The sequence below is a fragment of the Stegastes partitus genome, unplaced genomic scaffold (assembly GCF_000690725.1).
Source record: "Stegastes partitus isolate 25-593 unplaced genomic scaffold, Stegastes_partitus-1.0.2 Scaffold1106, whole genome shotgun sequence".
Taxonomy (NCBI): domain Eukaryota; kingdom Metazoa; phylum Chordata; class Actinopteri; family Pomacentridae; genus Stegastes; species Stegastes partitus.
Window position 1 is genome coordinate 33022 of NW_007578837.1, and position 17672 is coordinate 50693.

The 17672-nt window shown below is 41.2% G+C and overlaps 1 protein-coding gene across 1 annotated transcript in view; it reads right to left on the minus strand.

Moving 5' to 3' along the window:
* LOC103367961 (cell adhesion molecule 2-like) overlaps positions 1-17672 on the minus strand; it is a 56136-nt gene that overhangs the window by 15082 nt on the left and 23382 nt on the right. The window contains exons 4-7 of the mRNA XM_008296163.1: positions 9494-9655; positions 8724-8814; positions 8443-8621; positions 5021-5134 (exon numbers count right to left, since the gene is read on the minus strand). Of these exons, the coding sequence (XP_008294385.1) occupies positions 5021-5134; positions 8443-8621; positions 8724-8814; positions 9494-9655 (546 nt within the window). The remainder of the gene's footprint in view (positions 1-5020; positions 5135-8442; positions 8622-8723; positions 8815-9493; positions 9656-17672) is intronic.

The window sequence follows — 17672 nt, forward strand, 5'->3', positions numbered from 1 at the left end:
TGAAAAGCAAACTGAAACAGGAATAACTGGGACAATGTTTTACTTTGCTAATTAATAAACCTACTTGATGTGACTTTGACATAGCACCGGCTCTGAGAGGTGCACGCTGAGCTGCTACTACAGCAAAATGTAGATGTGGCCATTTAGCGGCCTCTGCATAAATCAGCTGTCTCGAGGAAGACAGAAGTGGTCCTCTTTTAATGTTTAATGTTATTCATATGCAGCTTTTTGGCCAGCACTCACTTGAATAGGGAGAAAGCTTAGAGGCTAATCCCAACTTTTGAAACCTGACCAATCTCTTTGCCTTCCGCTCTTCTCTTTAAGTGTGTAGTCACCGCTATTAAATTCAAGAGCAGAAGAATGTCCTTTATATTTGCCGTACCGCACATTAAAAACATGCTGGTTGCTGTATAGATTACCATGGTAACCTTTGGTGACAGTTGAAACATCAGCTAGCCCCCAGCCTTGGTATCAATTTAAAACAGCTTAGCAATGTCTTCCAAGTTACAGTAAACACTTTGATTAAGAGTCTCAAGGTTCTTGGTGCATTTCTTTGCTTTTATCTTCTGCTCCTTTTAGGGAACAACTACTGGACCTAAGAAAAGAGAACTTTTACTCTAGAAGGAGGTAGAAGGGTATTATTTTAGTTTTTTCTGTCTTTTTCCACAGGCAGAGACACGAGGCATGAATAATTGCTGTCTTCTCAGCAGTGGGCCCTTTTTCTGCAGCAATATCAGGCTACAGGGGCTGAGGGTTGGCCACACGAATGCTGATTATGAGAAGTGAATAGTAAATATTTTAAACACCAAAGAAACCCTTGTGCATGATTCAACCTTTCAGCTTCGCAAGGTCAAAGCTAATTTGCAAGCCACGAAAAAAAGCATTTGGCAATTTTTTTTTTTTACAGAACTCAGTGTTAGTGGGGGAGAGAATGTGTATACGTGTGTGTGTGTGTGTGTGTGTTCGTGTAAAGGAAGGTCTGATGACATTACATAGACCTCTGATACTTAGTGAAAGAGTTATTATAGCCATTAAGGCTGGCTGGGCTATTGAAGCAGTGTGAGTGTTGGGCATACCTGCCAGCACTTCATTAATAAAGTGAATCACAGACTGCAGTTATGCATCAGTCCTGGCATTATCCAATACGGACGAAAAACAGCGAATCTCCAGCATTCCTTTGCACGAGCTACACTTCAAAGGTCAACAAGAGTAAGAATTAAAGGCACGGGGATTCTGTCAAATTTACATTTCCCATTAGAACCAGTGAGTCTACAATATTAAATATTGATTCACTAATATTCCTGCAAGGAAGGATGAATAAATGTTTCCATTAAACGGTACATGATTATGTTGGCCACTAAGACTCACTGTCACCATGTCAGCAAAATCAGACATTATAAAAAATAAAATAAAATCATTACTCAGTCCCACTGTAAAACAACTTCACATTTCATATCTTACGCACATGTTTTTGTAAATCCTGAATATTAAATCCCCAAACTGCAGAGAGGAAAACAACTCATTGTTATGTGTAAAAATGAGAAGTGCAGCCAGGTGTTTTTCAGTTCTGTAGCCAATTTACACCTGTCACAAAAACGCTGTTTCTGTCTCACTTTTAGATTGTCTGGTGATGATATCTTGCAGGTGAATTAAATAGCATTTTTTAGTACACCTGGAAAAAGCAAAAATCCTAAACCTTTATTAGAAATTGTTAACCAAATTAAAATATCATACAGTATTTGTATTTTATTTGAATTCCAATTATTACTAAGCTTAATTCATACTGGATTACTATAACACCCACTTTGTTCAAATCCACATTTGCCTCTGGGCTTAATGATACTTCTCGATTATGTTTCTCTTGAAGTGAAAATGTGGTCCAGCAGCAGCATCACCTCGCTTTCCCATTGGTCCACGGCTGTCATGGTAACCAACAGGAATTATTCTCTTGACTCTGCACGAGCACTAATATGATTTCCTCTCAATTATGACTAACATTTTAACACCGAAGTCCTGGGAAGTCGGAAACATGCGCAAATGTAGAATAACTACAATCAATAGAGAAAACACTGAGCACTTAGCAGCAAAAAACATCTCTTCAGATTTTTTTCAGTGTGAGATGCTGGTAAATATCTGATGCCCAAAGCCACACATTCACAAACACATGCGTTACTATATTTGTAACTGCTTTGTTGGCATAAAACATACTAGTAATTAGAAAAACATCTGTATTAATATTTTTTCTTTTAACATCTAAATGATCTCAAATGAGGTTTTATGATGGCATGGAAGCTTCTGATGAACTTCATTTTCTTTCAGTTTCAGTTTCTTTCTATGTTTGGGTCCAAAATTCCTGTATTTTTATCTTTTTTCTAACTAATGATCTCCTTGCTACCCAAACTTTTTATGTTGGAAGATGCTCCATGTGCTGATAACACTAATATACGAAACACAGCAGACCAGAGACAGGTACACCTGAAGGAGTTCATTATGTGTTTAATATGCTGGTATCCTGCATGCAGGCTATAATGATGGACCTACAGTGCATATTTCCTCTGTGCATGAAGACGACTTTATTAAAAAGACAAAACGTCATGGGGCGGTTACAGCTCCACAGTTGTTTGCTTTCATCCAGAGCCTGTGAAAAGACCTGGTAATAAATCAAGCAGACACATGAAAACAGATAGTGTAGTATCCTGTGACTGGGGACGCAGTGAAGGAGTCTGATATTTAGATTCCCTAAAGATACACAGAGAGGCTCAGCTCCTCTTGTGTCTCTGAACTACACAAACAGACATCAGAGAAGAAGTGAGGCACACTGATGAGGAATATCCAACAACGTGTGGAAGCCTGTTATCTAACAGGGTCTTCGGAGAGATGTGAGGGCAGAAGAGAAGAAGCAGAGAGGAGAGGGAAAACCGAAACAAAAGCTTAGAGAGAAAATAAAGCAGAGGAAAGGTAGAAGGGGGGAGTCAAGACTCCTGAAGGACTTTAAAGATGGTAATTTACAGAAAGCAGCGGTGATGAGAGGAAATTATTCTGAGATGGGGACTCTGGAGCACCACGGAGTTGAGAGGAATGAAGAGAGGGAGCAAAGGAGCAGAGACAAGGCAGAAGGTAATCTCTGCTACATCTATATTGTGAGAGAACGGACGCCTAAATGAAAATGAATGAAGCTACTCTGGAGAACTAAACAGAACAAAATTATAGAAGGAAGATCAGTGTTTTACATTAATATTTTAAGCACTTATTTATTTACGGCTGCACTGAATGCTTATACTTTGCACTGTGTTTTGTGAGAAAACATACAGCGTGAAATATCTCATCAAAAGAATCATTTTAAATATATTAGCCATTGTCATTGAAAAAAACAAACATGGCACTTAGTCATAGCAACTTTAGAAACCATGATCAAGATGATATATGATAGAGCAAGTTCGTTTGCATACAGTCTATCACAGCATATTAGTTTTAAATTAACATGTCACTCAAGGGCTTTGACTGACACATCACTCTACTATAGCAGACGTGGTGCCATGTCAGCGCTACTGTCAGTGTCACAGCATGCAAAGAGACATAATCAAAAGACAGACTGCAATCCAACCAAACAATGGATATTTAAACTTTTTTACAACTTTGCGTGATTAAATGTGTCACATAGTCATACACATTTTTTAAAATATAAGCAGCCGATATATTGTACCTCCTTCTGTGCAGCTGTGAAGACAACTAATAAACAAAGGGTTGTGAAGGTGAAATGTAAAAAGAATTATGTAAATTGCATACATTCAAACTTAATAAATGCATTATACAGATATTTCTTACAGTTGCCATAGCTAACAGGCTAAAGCAGCATTACCTTCCCAGATGTTTGTGATATCTCTTCCATTCATGTGTTTGCTGCCCTTAATGTCGGTTGCTGTGCCAAAAATTTTTTATTCTCTCCAGCCATGTCCTCCAGTTTCACCTGGAGGATCCTGCAGCTTTCATGAGTTTAGTGGAATATACAGTTCCTCCAGCATGTTCTGGGTCTGCCCCAGGGTCTGCTCCCAGTTGTACAAGCCAGACAGCCTCCGCAGAGAACCATCCAGTGGGGATCTCGGTCAGATGCTCAAAACAACTCAAAAGGCTCCTTTAAATACAGAGCCAGTTCAGTTGGACATGCTGAAAGACCTCCAGAGGGACTGGATTCTTTATTTTTTTATTTTTTTTAATGCAAACTCTGAAATAGTGAATCAGTCATTTGACTAGTGACCATGGGGGATGGTTTGTGAAGAGATGGGCTAGTAAATCGAAAGCAGCGTGCGATAGAGGACAACAGAATCCGAAGGTCACCAAAACACATTCTGCACGCAGTCGTACAGAACCGATAACACATTCTGTGAGGCCTAGATCACACTGACACTGTGCTCTGACTGTTGTTGACAATACAGACAGCCATCACTCTGACTTTTCAGAACTTGATTACCCAAAACAAGGATCCAAGCATTCACATTGCCATGTGTCACCTCACATGACAGCAAAGAAACGCTGTTAAGTCCACCTGTGTATAGGGGTATGTTGGGACAATTTGCCCCTGGACTTATGGAGGATAACATCGGCCTTAGGGGTGGGGGTTGCTGATGTGCTTAGCAGAAGTTTAAGGGTATGTGGGAGTCTTTAAAATGCCAATGAAAAAAATGGATGGAGCATTTGAAAAGCTGCACTATTTTCTGAATACAGTGACCCGGAGACTCAGAAAATCTTAGAAAGTAGTGTCCTTAACATAAAACCATCACTGACAAAAGAAAGACAAAGGTAAAGAACAAGTATCAGGCAAGAAGTCGTCCCAGAAGGTATATTTCCAGCTCTCAGTGTCTCCGTGTCTCATTGTGTCCACAGGAGACCTCAACACCGAGGCAGTGAAGTAGCTGAGAGAGAAGTGATATATAGGACAGAGGAGACATTAAAGTAAGAGGGAAGTGGGAAAAGAAAGCAGCATGCTGAGGGGGTTGTGGAGATGCGTGGGGTGGTACTGTACCTCTGTTGCCAGTGACTGTGGGGTCTGAGGCGTGGGCGCCTAATAGTGCGGTAGGATCTGGAGGGATGGGATGTAGGGGGGGAGTGGTGGATGGAGACAGGGTGGTGGGGACGTCTGTTGGAGGGGACAGACAGACATATATACACAAAAAAATAATAAAACAACAACAAAATGAATTCACACGGGGACACTTTCTCTGTGATTTCAAATGCTCTGTCTTGCGAAGGCCACTTCTGCAGCAGGAGAGCAGAATTAACCTGGAGTCTTGTAACAGATCCTGCACTGGCAACCTTTCAACATATGAGAGGAAAGAAAGTTGGACTGCGCAAAATGAAGAAAGTAATTTGACAAATGATCTGTGCCAATTATCCATGTTTGCAAGGGTGATTTTAGAAAAAGCGATTCAAGCCATCATTACCATGCTCCGTTTTTGACTTCTCACTACAGGGTAATGGAAAAAAAAAAGTGCTTCATGCAAGGCAGTGTCTCTCACTGTCATATGTTAAGCAACAGAAAAAAAAAAGGGACTGAAACATTGTGTGACAAAGTTAATGAGGTTACACTACCACCTTGGCTTTTATGTTTATGTCACTCCGCATTTTATGGTGAGCTACAGGCTTTTAATTGGCTGTGGTAGTCTTTCTCAGGGCCAACTGTCCTCTGTGTCTTGGTGACATTTCAGCCTTTGCGTGACTCACTGAGCAGCTAACTGCATGTCTTCAGGAAAGAGGCAAGAGAGAAAACGTCTCCTTGTTGGAGGGAAACCATTAAAAAGGTATTTTCCAAGAATTATGGAGGCAATTGTGAAAGGCTAAAAGGTGTGCTAATCACTAATGAAGGGTAGGAACAGACTGGGTGCCATTTCAAGAGAACAAGTAATGAATCTGAATAGGACTCTTTGACCCTCCCATACCCAATTGCCTTTTTTGTGGTGCAGAATTTGTCAGTTTAATAACATCACTGTCATTACGTGCATTGGTTATTCTTGCTGTTAGCTTCAGCTGGCATTTGAAGGAATTGTTAGGTGCAGGCGCATACCAGGGCATGCATGTGAGGCACATTAATTAAACTGGAGCTGCGGCTAAGCAAATAATCAATATCTGGATTAAGCAAGAAAAAAACAAAACATCCAAAGACATCACCTTGGGCACTAGAAAATTGTGATTTATTTCTTTTCTTTTTACCATTTTCTGATGCTTTATAGATGAACAATTAATGGAAATTAAATAAACAGATTAATTGATAATAAACACCATCATTAGCTGCAGTCCTAAATTACAAACTCCACAAACGCTGCACTGGCAGTGAGGTAACGAGTTTGGAAATAGAAATATGTCATGAAAATTTGAAGTGCTAAAAAGCTCTGATAGGCCTATTGCAGTGAAGCAAAACATTTATCAACAGAAATAATTTATTTATCTTCCACCTTAGTGATCCTGCTTAATATGCTGCTATATGTTCTTCATTGACTTTGGCAACGTAACCGGCATGAAGATTGGATTGAGATGTGCATAGGCTTCCCTGCTTACCTGTATATGAATTCTGCCTGTGAACTTCACATCTCCTTCTGCTTTAATAAAGATTCCCAAAGGATTTTTATTTGAAGGTAAAAGTATCATAAATGTACGATAGTATACATAATTAGTCCGTCCTGATTCTACATTGTGGCTTCAAATGCATATATGGAAGCTTTACCTCAGTAACAGGCATGTAAACATTCTCCAATTGGTTTGAAAAATCACATATTAGCTACATAAATGACGTTGGTTTATGTTTTTGCAATTACCTCGTCACGGCGCGTACGAGCGGGGGAATCAACATTTTAGCGAGTCGACAGCATCGCTAATTAGAGGAAGTAAATTTTGAGTTGCATAATGCGGAGATTTTACTTTGCCCTTTTCTTGATTTTACCCATTTTAATTTTACTCAGCGCACATTACTAAGCACTACGAGCTGAAGATCAAGTTGTAAGCCATTAAAATGCTGTTCATTTGGAAGATGACATTATATTTCTATGACATTTACAGCCTTAATTTGATTCATGGATCTATTAAAGCACTTGTCATTTGTGCAATGAGTTGACTAAAGTCTCTGGTTGGAGCGATAAATAACTTATGTGCACGATTTCTGGACGTGTGCATTGTTCTGTTTAATCCTGTGCTTCCTGCAGCCGATGTGTGATGACGTATATGTGGATGTATCTTTGTACACAGGCACCGTATGCAGTATGCAAAAAAACCCTTGTCCATATTTTGGAGAACTTGCTCACAACAACATTGGGTGTCTGCGTGTGGAGACTCTACATTCATTAAATTTAATGAATTACAGCTTTGAGTTACATAAAAGTGACTAATAAAGTGGTTTCATCAAATAATAAACCTGATTTCCCATTTATTATGCTGTGTAGGATTTTAATTCTGCAACATTTCTGATTCTAAAGGTTTTCGCATGTTTCACAGCACTTCATTACCGACTGAGTGTAGCCTTGGCTGTATCCTTCATCAGCTGGTTATTACTGTACATCCACCGAGCACCAACAAACTAAAAATCACCCTGGCGATGCATAGCCAAAGGCATCTGTTAGGTTTATTCTCTCGTGCTTGGGTCTGGGTTGAAATAAAAGAGCGCGCGAAACATTCCTCTCGGTGCATGTAATAATATTAACATAATATTTTATTGATCTACTTAGGGAAATTCTACTTGGTCTCCAGTTGTGTGATTTTTCTGGCTTTTTTTTGTCCATTATCATACAACTGCTTAACTTTCTGAAACAGAGGGAAAAGAGATGTTTCTCAGCTCTGTTTTTTATTAATTTATTTTTTTATTTTATTAAAGCATTATTACTTAATGCCAAGAGACAAATGGCAGCGGAGAAACGGAAGAGAGGAAGAACTATCTGTTTTCCCTGACACTGAGTCCCTTTATCCTCCACCTCCTCTGGCGTTACTAGGAATTACTTATCCTTCCTGGTGATATTCCTGACAACACAGCACTAAATTCTGCCTCCCTCACACATTTCCCTCCTGGTGTGTGTGTGTGTGTCTGTGTATGTGTGGAGGATCTGGGACGCAGGTTTATTTAAGGAAAGGCGTTGGTGGCATTTGTGTCACCTGAGGCCCTTATTCTCCCTATGAGAGATGGTACCACTAATCACTCTTAGCAATGATACAGTATGCAGATCAGGAGGCATTATAATCCGAGGTTTTTACAATGGAGTTTGGTGCTTGTACCGGCGAGTCTCATACGTGCCGTTATTTATGTGCGGCATTGTCGGGATCCAAGCCGTCCTCTTGTAGCTATTTTCCTTTTACAGGTGCTTCATCTGTCGGTGGCGTCAAATGAGTAACTGATGAATTTTTCCCTCTGGACATCATTACGCGAAAACACAATTACCCACATATCAGGCTTTCCTCTGAACTCACCATAGACGTAGAGTACATATTCAGCACTGCTGGTCCCTAGGTGGTTGCTGGCTTCACAGCGGTAGGTGCCATTGTCTGTCTTGTTGAGTGAAGTAAAGGTGAGCTCTCTCCCCTCTACAATCATCCTGTCCAGGTCAGGAAGTTCACCTCCATCCTTTGTCCACATCACAGGATCTGGCCTGGGAGGTAAGGGAGACAAAGTGTGCTGCATGTACGTGTCTGGCAGCATGAAGATATGAGGAAAGGCTGACGTAGACTAATGCAGAATTTGAGCGACTTACGAAGGGTTTCCTTTGGACACACACTCCAGCTTTAAGTACTGACCCTCCTGAGGGACTGCAAGGGAGTGGATGATTTCCACACGAGGAGCATCTAGGACAAGACAGAGAGGACTCAGAGTGAGGGGGGTGGGGATAATATGGAATACATTAATATTGACAGAACTATCCTATTATTTTCCTGACATTGATATGACATGATAAGTAATAGTAAAAAGTCACGAGAAAAAAAATGGTTCATCTCAATTAGTCAGATTTTTTTTTGTTTCTTCTTACAGAAAATCCCATAATTAAAAAAAAAAAGAAGGGAAAAAAAAAGATTGAAGTATAATTAAATCTGATGTTAGAGATTTTGAAAAAAATATAAGATGAATAGCTATGAATTAGGGCATGCCATTATAAGAATACGACAAGATTCAAAGACTGTACATTATGATTTCAATGGACAAAAAGATGATTTTCACCCTGTCCAGCTCGAAATTACATGATAAAATAACAAGAAGCAAATGTAATGCACATATCGAAATTGTGAAAAAATCTTCAGCTCTGAAATGACATATTTACAGACACTGCCACAAATGTGTAGGTCTTAATAACTAGATATAGAATGGGATTCTGCAACCATAAAACCACTCCAAGGATATCAGCTGTTCCTTTCTCTCTCTCTCCCTCTCTCTTTTTTTTTGTTGTTGTTGCGTTGACCTTCTCCTCTTATGTCCATGTGTACACCTAATGCATGTGTTTGAGTGACTGTGCTTCGTGTGTACACTCACAGTGGACCTCCAGTACTTCAGTGGCCTGCTGCGGTGTCTGTGCGAGTGCCACGTGGTCCACTCTGCAGGTGTAGGCCACTCCATCATCATTTCTGTCCACTTGCAGCTGCAGAGAGCTCCGTACTGTAAATGTCTTCCCACTTGCATTCACCTCTTTGGCACCTTTGGAGAGAGTTGCATACTGTCACCAATGCAGCACATTTATCTTTCAGCGTGCGACGGCCGCGCATCTGTGTGATGCCCCTGTGTTCCACCCACCCAACGATCTGCTTCGTACACGCAGCCAAGGTCTTCTACCCGTACACTGTCTACGAGAGCTTATAATGCTATGCAGCGAGCACCTACATTGAAGATTTCACAGTGATATCAGTTATATCTTCATCACATCACAGTTCTGAAAAATACCACACTGAATATTTGATAAAGTTGGCATTTGGGAGCAAAGATCATACTCCCAAATGTATGATTAAACTGATAGAAGCCAAACGGACTTTAAAAACCCAAGAACTCAAGAACTTTGGAAGCTGCGTTGTGAATAAAATATATATATTTTTTTACAAAATCTTCAATTTACTTCACTTTTTCCACGAACCCAACAACCACAGTTAGAATATCATCATTCTACTTTCTTCACTAATGCCTGTCAGGCTTCTGGCCCTTTGTCTGATGCATGAATGGGTTCTGTACTTCCTTTGTGTTTAGTTGTTAGACACTTAAGAGAGAGTTATGCATACCAAAAGGTGTCACACAAAAGAATAAATAATCAAAGAAATGAGCAAAGAAGCAAAGGGAACAGAAGGTCCAGCTCTTACGAAGCATCAACACGAGCATTTACAAAAGCACTGACTCAACAAGGCTGAAGATTACTACACCCATACCATCCATCTGCCACACATGGTTTATCTTGCATCCCGGGGTGCTGGTACAGGTACACTCTGGACAGGGCCAACACAAAGACACAGTCAGCCATGCACGCTTAGACTCACACCTACGGCCAGTTTAGCATCACAAATTAACCTGCCATGCATGTTTTTGGACTCAACCAACAACAGATTCAAACCGCAGACCTTCTAGCTGTGAGGCGACAGCGCTACCCACTGCACTACCCACTACACTCATACCCCCCAAGTCCTACTTACTGCCCTCACAACCATCACATGTGTCTGTTGTTTTTTAAGGAAGAGCTGTTTTCTGTTGCTTTCTCCCACTATTTATGTTTTGCGGGGTCACTGTGTTGTCTGTGCAACATCAGTACACATCTCCCTGGTTGCTGCCAGTTCTGGTCCACCTGTGGCCTCACCTGCCATCTCTGTGTGTGCTTCTCTGGGCTGCACTACTCCCACACAACTTGTCGAAATCTCAACAAACATTTTGCACGCACTTCACTTCTACCTCTCCCCCTACATGACAGCTATTTCCAGACTCGCCTAGACACAAACATTACCGGTGCCAATCACGCATTCGGCACCAACTGAATTTCACCTTGTACCGAAGTATCATTATGCACAGTCCTATTCATTTCTACAAATTGTTCTAGGAGCTGTACCGGCAACACCTGCCTTGTAATCCCAACCAAACACCTGATCTTCCACTCTGTGCACATCAACACCCCCGATCACTGGCAAGGCAGTGGAAAACTCCTCCAACTTTCAAATTATCCACCTGATGTCCTGACATTTGGCAAACTCCTTGATCGCATCATCCCCCCTTTTGCTTCATTTGCCTCCCTAATGATATAGACTTTAGATTAGTCAAATGTGTTTGATTTAAGTGCCGCGACCTGCCCTCGTGACACTCGTCTTCGTCTGCCACATTAGTGTCCTTGAAAATTTTATTGGTTAGTGATAAATAATCCCCCCCCCCCACCCCTGAACGCAGAGATACCGAGTAGGTGGAGAGGCTCTTCTGACTGAAGGGTCACAGAGTGGACTCCTGCACCACTGACTTTCCCCATCCCCGTCAAGCTGTCCTTGAGCTTGGCACCCTGTACTTAGTCAGGGCGCCCTGTGTACTGTCCAGATGACCACAGTTTCATCGCCATACAGAATGACAGTCCAGTAGCAGACTGAGATTCTCTAAGCATACCCAACAACACCTTGCTGACATGTTACAAATTCTTGTTATTTTCTACAAGTTCCCGGTAGTTTTTTCCCTTCCTTTCTGGAATATTACACACTTTTGACCGTAAAGTTGGAAAAAAATGTTTTTTCACCTCTTTTCATGAAACGATTGTGACAATGCCATTTGTTTTTGATGATGTATATCTTCTCAAAACTTTATTGATATCACAGTAAAAATTAAACCACAATTAACTTTTGCAAACTGTGTATTCAGGCTTCAACAAAATTGGGGGTATTGAACAATAGGATTAAGGGTTTTGTTTCACTTCTTCAACCTTGGTCAATTTAACAGGAAAGACATATTCAAGGGGATTTCGTGCATAACAATGTCCAATATTACTTTTTCAAATGTCACTCAGTCACTAATATTGAGTATGGCCACCCCTGACATGGATCAATACGTTAAGACATCGTGGCAGAACCCAAAGTCAGAATTCGTTTCACCTGGTAACTGTATGTGAACATTGCACTTGGTCAGAAGTGATTACTGATGTGTACAAATAGAAATAAAAAGAGGAATGAAAAAAAAAATGATTCCAGCTTTATGGGCAACAGCATAGTTAGAAAAAGAATTGGAAAGGAGGACCTACAGTGTCCTTTATATAATAGTGTTCTCCCACAAAATTGCATTTCTCGACTGACCCTGATCCTACATATAGAACATTCTCCAGAACTCATATGCTGTTCTGTGATACCTTATGTAATACAAATCACTGTCCTCTTCCACACTCACAACTACGGCTGGCACAAATAAACATCACCAGATGTTAACTACTGGCTGTTTTACTGGATAATAACTTAATTATCTAAACATATACAGCTGCAAGTTTTTTTAATGCATTCTTCCTCTCAATCAGTTCAACCAGTGGTGTTTGGTCTGCTCACATTTCATCCTACTCAGAAATCTCCCGTACTAGTTCTGCATTCAGATGCTGTCCTGCCTAGTTCAACATGTCCCTCGTTTTCTGTATTTTATATATCATAGCAAATTCAAGGACATTGTACTGTGCATACAGTCTCCCTCTCATGCTGACCGCCTTTGTTTGTGTCTCCTAAAGAGACTGTTTACGCTCCATATCCTTCTCTCCTCTGTGCTCATCTGCTCCACTTTCTAAGCATCCCACCCCACTGTCGACTCTCCCTCTCCATTCTGCCAATCAACTATTCTGCTCAGCCACTTCCCCCAACTGAGGCAATGAGCCCGCCTCCCCTAGAGATGAATGACTGACAGGTCTGCAGTGTTAGCAACATCTACCCAAACAACAGGAGAGAGAGGGAGAGAATGACTCGATTTCTACAGAAAGAAGAAACTGCAGGAGACAAAGGAGAGTGAAAAGGAGCGGGGGGAGAGCGCTGGAGGGAGAGGACATCTAATTTCTAATATCTAATATCCATGTTTCAGGAGCGCAAACATTTTCCCCATTATTTCTATTAGCTATGCCAGGTCCTCATAAACTTGTCCCTGCCTACAACTTCTCCTTCTGTCTGCAGAAGAAGGTTCCTTCCACATATATAGTGTTCAAAAAAGTCCCCCATACTCTGTTTTTCTCTGTTTTCCATCTTCTCCTGGTAATATTTCTGTGTTATTGTTGAGCTACATATTGGGGTTAATGAGTACTTGGATGCTTTAATCAAACACCGTTGCTTTGATTCAACTTACAAATTGAGAAAATTCACATTACTTGAAATAAATGCACTATTTATGTACGCGCACTCAGGCGGCGCAACGTGACTAACTTGCACCGAAGAAAGGTTCAATCATACGCTAACTTATCTGGAACATCAAATCCTTTCAAAAAGGTCATGTTTGATTTTTTTTTCTCTTTAACCTGAAAGACGCTTCTCGTTTTTTCTGCATTTTTTGTCTTAGTTTGAAAAGATAATTAGAACCTGCGGTGTTTTCACTTTTTTTTTTTTTTTTTTTAGGAAAAATACTGTATGTCAATTCAAAACATTGTAATGGCTTTCTCTGAATAAACTGAATGAATCATCCTGAGTTGTGCAGTCTGATTATGCTCATATATTATGCTGAGCAAGACCAGAATTTAAGCACTTCAGTCAGTGTGATAGGCACTCAGCGATGTCCCTGTAGCAATTAACCTAATGTTCTGACTGTACTTAAACTCCACTATTTCTCACTGTAGGCTGCCTTTCGGAGGAGAAAAAAAAATAATCACAAGATTTCTTTTCTAAGTTATAATATTTCGATCTCAGTGGTTCTTGATTGTAAATGCACTCTGCATTGAAACAACACTACTGGAGAGATTGAGAAACTCACTTTCTACTGTGTATAATTTGGCTGTGTGATTTAAGTGTCTCGGCTTCTTTAGCTTCTTTTCTCATGGCATTTTGAATGGACTCTGATTGCTTCTGTGTGATTCAGGATAAGAGTACTACAAAAACTGACACGCTCGCACAAAGTTTGACTTCATTAATATCATTATTTGGTCCAAAGTCTTCTGAGATCCACTTCGAGAACATAATAACAGTTGTCTGACAGCAAGTAAGACATCATCGATAAAGTGCATCAATCTGCATGCACTCTTGTGAGAGAACTAAAGTGTGGGTGCATGTGTTTGGGTGAGAGTTGGTATAATTGGTCTATAAATACAGTGTCTTCTAACGTTTTCAACACAGCTGAAAGGAGAAGCTGACATTGAGCTGCCATTAAATCTCAGTCTTGTCAATCAAAAACTCATCTGTCTCATATCACACATGCTCTATATGCTTGTGTGCCTTCTTTATCAGACTGAATGTGCAAAGGTGGTGAGACGGCACCGTCACTTTTACTTTCTATGAGGAAGAATTACATACATGTTGCTGTGATATGGCTACATACATTTTTATATAGAGTTTCTATAATTCTACATTTGCAATAGTTATGAGGCAACAACTGCACAGAGTCATACTTAAAAGTGGTATATTTGTAAATGTATAAATCTTTGCACAATTTACAGAGTTTGCCTAAAGACAGTTGAGCATTTCAACATGCACAATAACATACAAAAAAAGGCAGGAGAAATGGACACCGTCCCGCTATGTTCACATGTGCTACCTTGCTGTCACAAAGAGCCCGGTAGTGTTTGGCGGTGACTGCAGCACGCTGTTCTGTGGGTGGCTGCTCAAAGCTCTGCATCGTTGGTGTGAGCCAAGACGGGGCCTCGGAGGATTAGGAATGGAAATGACAGGCGTAAAATGTGAGGATCTGACCCTTTTATGCCATTTCACAGGAGGGAGGGACAACCCAAGAAAAGAAGATGGAGGGACAGACAAGAGCGACTCAGGAGCTGTGCCGGGGTGGGGGGCACGAATCGCTAACAGCAGCGACGGAGCTCCTGGCAGCGGGGGTCCGAGGGCTGACTCAACAAACCCTGAACTGCATCCCATCTGAGATTTAAAAACAATTTGCCGAAGCTTGAACAATGTAAAATCATCTGCGGCTGAGGGTGAGGATAATCAAAATGTGTAGCACAAATTTAAATACGCTAAGCTGACAATGGTAAGAAAAAAATCTGCTGCCAGCTTCCTACCTAACCTGCGCAGGTTTCTTTTGCCGGAGCAGCATAGCAGTAGGCATGACTGAACTTTAAAACCAGAGCACTAATACGCAGCAAGCTCCGGCTCCGGTGAGGTGTGGGGATGATATATTGTGCCTCCCACCGTCGCCTCACTTATTCTGGCTGCTCTGCAGTGTTCAGGGAGCTCGGCCTGTTGGCAGCCTGTAAGCATCCTCCCCTGTCTGACCTGTCTCACCAGCTCGATTCTGTGCTTAACTGACGGGTGACTACAACCAGGGAGCACTGTTAAATGTTAGGAGACTCTCTTTCAATGCCTGGCAGACCTGTATCATAATGTCCTTTCTGACATGAAACTCCCTGAGCATTCACAGCTAAGAGGTGTCTGCCATGTATCCGTGAAGACGGCTTTCCACTCCAAAAAGAGAGGTCCGGTCAGTCTCGCCGCCCTGGCATTTAAAAATGGACAGGTGCTCCACCTCCAGGATGTTGCTTTTAATGGGCACAGACAGCGTGTGCAGCAATCTGATCTCACCTTCCTCTGTGTTCGAGGCTAAGTCTGTTAACCTCGTCACACGCTCTTATGCCGCCAGAGACAAAGGATACATTACATCCTCCTCCGCATGGGCATATTTAATGAAGGTGATATAAGTTTAAAGAAAGAAAGAAAGGAGAGGTGGTGCATGCAGCTCAAAATACCTCTGCTCGTCATTCTAACCATCTTGTGGTGCAAGAGTTAGACAAAAATTGAACTCATCTGTACTTAATATCAATCGATATAAGAATAGATTCCACAGATCTCATTCCGAGCATGTATGTGTGCGTATGCATGCAACTATTTTTGGGTTTGTGGTGCACATGAAACAGGATAGAGAGGGCCAATATGCTATTTTGTGTGTGCAACTTAGGCATCTTTTATTCATGCCACTGTGGCTTGCAGGAGCCATCTTGAAATTACACCTTTAATGGTCATTGATCCACTCCACCTCAGGGAGCTGGATAGTATAAATGTAGTCCCAACACAGACTTTTTAAGTAGTGTGCAAGGTTGTCTAACACTGCCAAAGTGGCTGAAAATGTATTTTTCTTTTAACTAGAAAACTTCTTTAAATTCCCAAACTCGATTCTTATTTTAGTGTTCACGGTGTCACTACCAGTCTCGTCATCCCCAACATCATCCTCTTTGAGATAAGCTCCTGGAGCTTCTTCCTCTTCACTTCCCTCGATGGCTCTTGCCGGTGCAAAACCTAAGAATAATGATGGCCACCTTATTCTGTTCTTACTCACAGTAGTCAAGGACAATTACCCATAAATGAAGAAATAGCCAGCACTATTTCAAAAGGTTGTTCAGTCACTGTTCAGCTCTTCAGTGAACGGGCAGAGTTGAGTGATAGCGTATTGAAAAGTCAGCAGACAACGACCTGAAAGAGTGTGAGGTATGTCTGCAGTAATAGTTCCTTGTCCTTGACTAACAACTTTGACAATGGAATAGGGATGTGACCGCGAGCGAATTTGAATCAAATCTCTGTGTTTTTTTCCTTAAGCCCCCTTGGAATAGAGCTATCGCGTAACATGATGAAGCAATAACCTCTACAGTTTAGGTCAGAGAGTATGATAATACTAGTCCGACAGCGAACATCCCCACCCTTATTTGAAATAAATATTCATTTCATCTCTGCCTTGCTTGGTCTCCACACAGCTCCCCCTGGTTCAGTGGTGTGTAAACAACTTCTACATGCGGTGATATTGGAAGAGGTCTCTCTGGGTTATGGTGTGTAACTGAGATAGAAATATATCATTACTGGGTGGGGACTGAGGGGATCTAAGGGACAAAGAGACTGAGAAATAAGAATATTGGATTCCGTTCCACACACACTAGCTTATGTCCTTACATGCAGGCTGTCTGCTCCATCTGTCTGTTTTGCTCGCGCAGACACACACACACACACACACACACATATACATAGATATACACACTCGCATTTAGCATAGGGTGTTTGTTAACTGCTTGCGAATGGGTGATGGACTGCTCCAGTGGCTCTGCCGGTAATATAATCTTCCCTATTCCCCCAGATCCCTCACCAATATGTCACAATTGTCATTTATTCCCAGCATGGTCGCCCACAATCAGATGGCTTTTCACATTGAACACACCCTGATCCTGTCAGGATGATGAACACTTCAAGTGCGCTCGCATACACCTACACATGCATACATACATTGTGTATTAACAGGCGCTGCCCTTTCTGTTTGCTTGCTTTTATGTTTATTTATTTTGCCATTTTGAAACATGGAGAGAAAGTCGGACCACCAGAGGGGTGGTGGTGGCTCGCGACTAGGCTGGTTTCATTCTACCCCCATTAAAATGCAACACACACTTTCACATACAATTACACACAGATAAACTCTTAATTGGTGTCACATATACCAAGGTAAACTGCCTGTGACTAGATAATAATTTACACCTTCTTATTACTACCAAAAAAAACTGGACCAATTAGTGGCAGAAACGCATTTGTGGTTTGACAAAGTAGAACTAAATGTG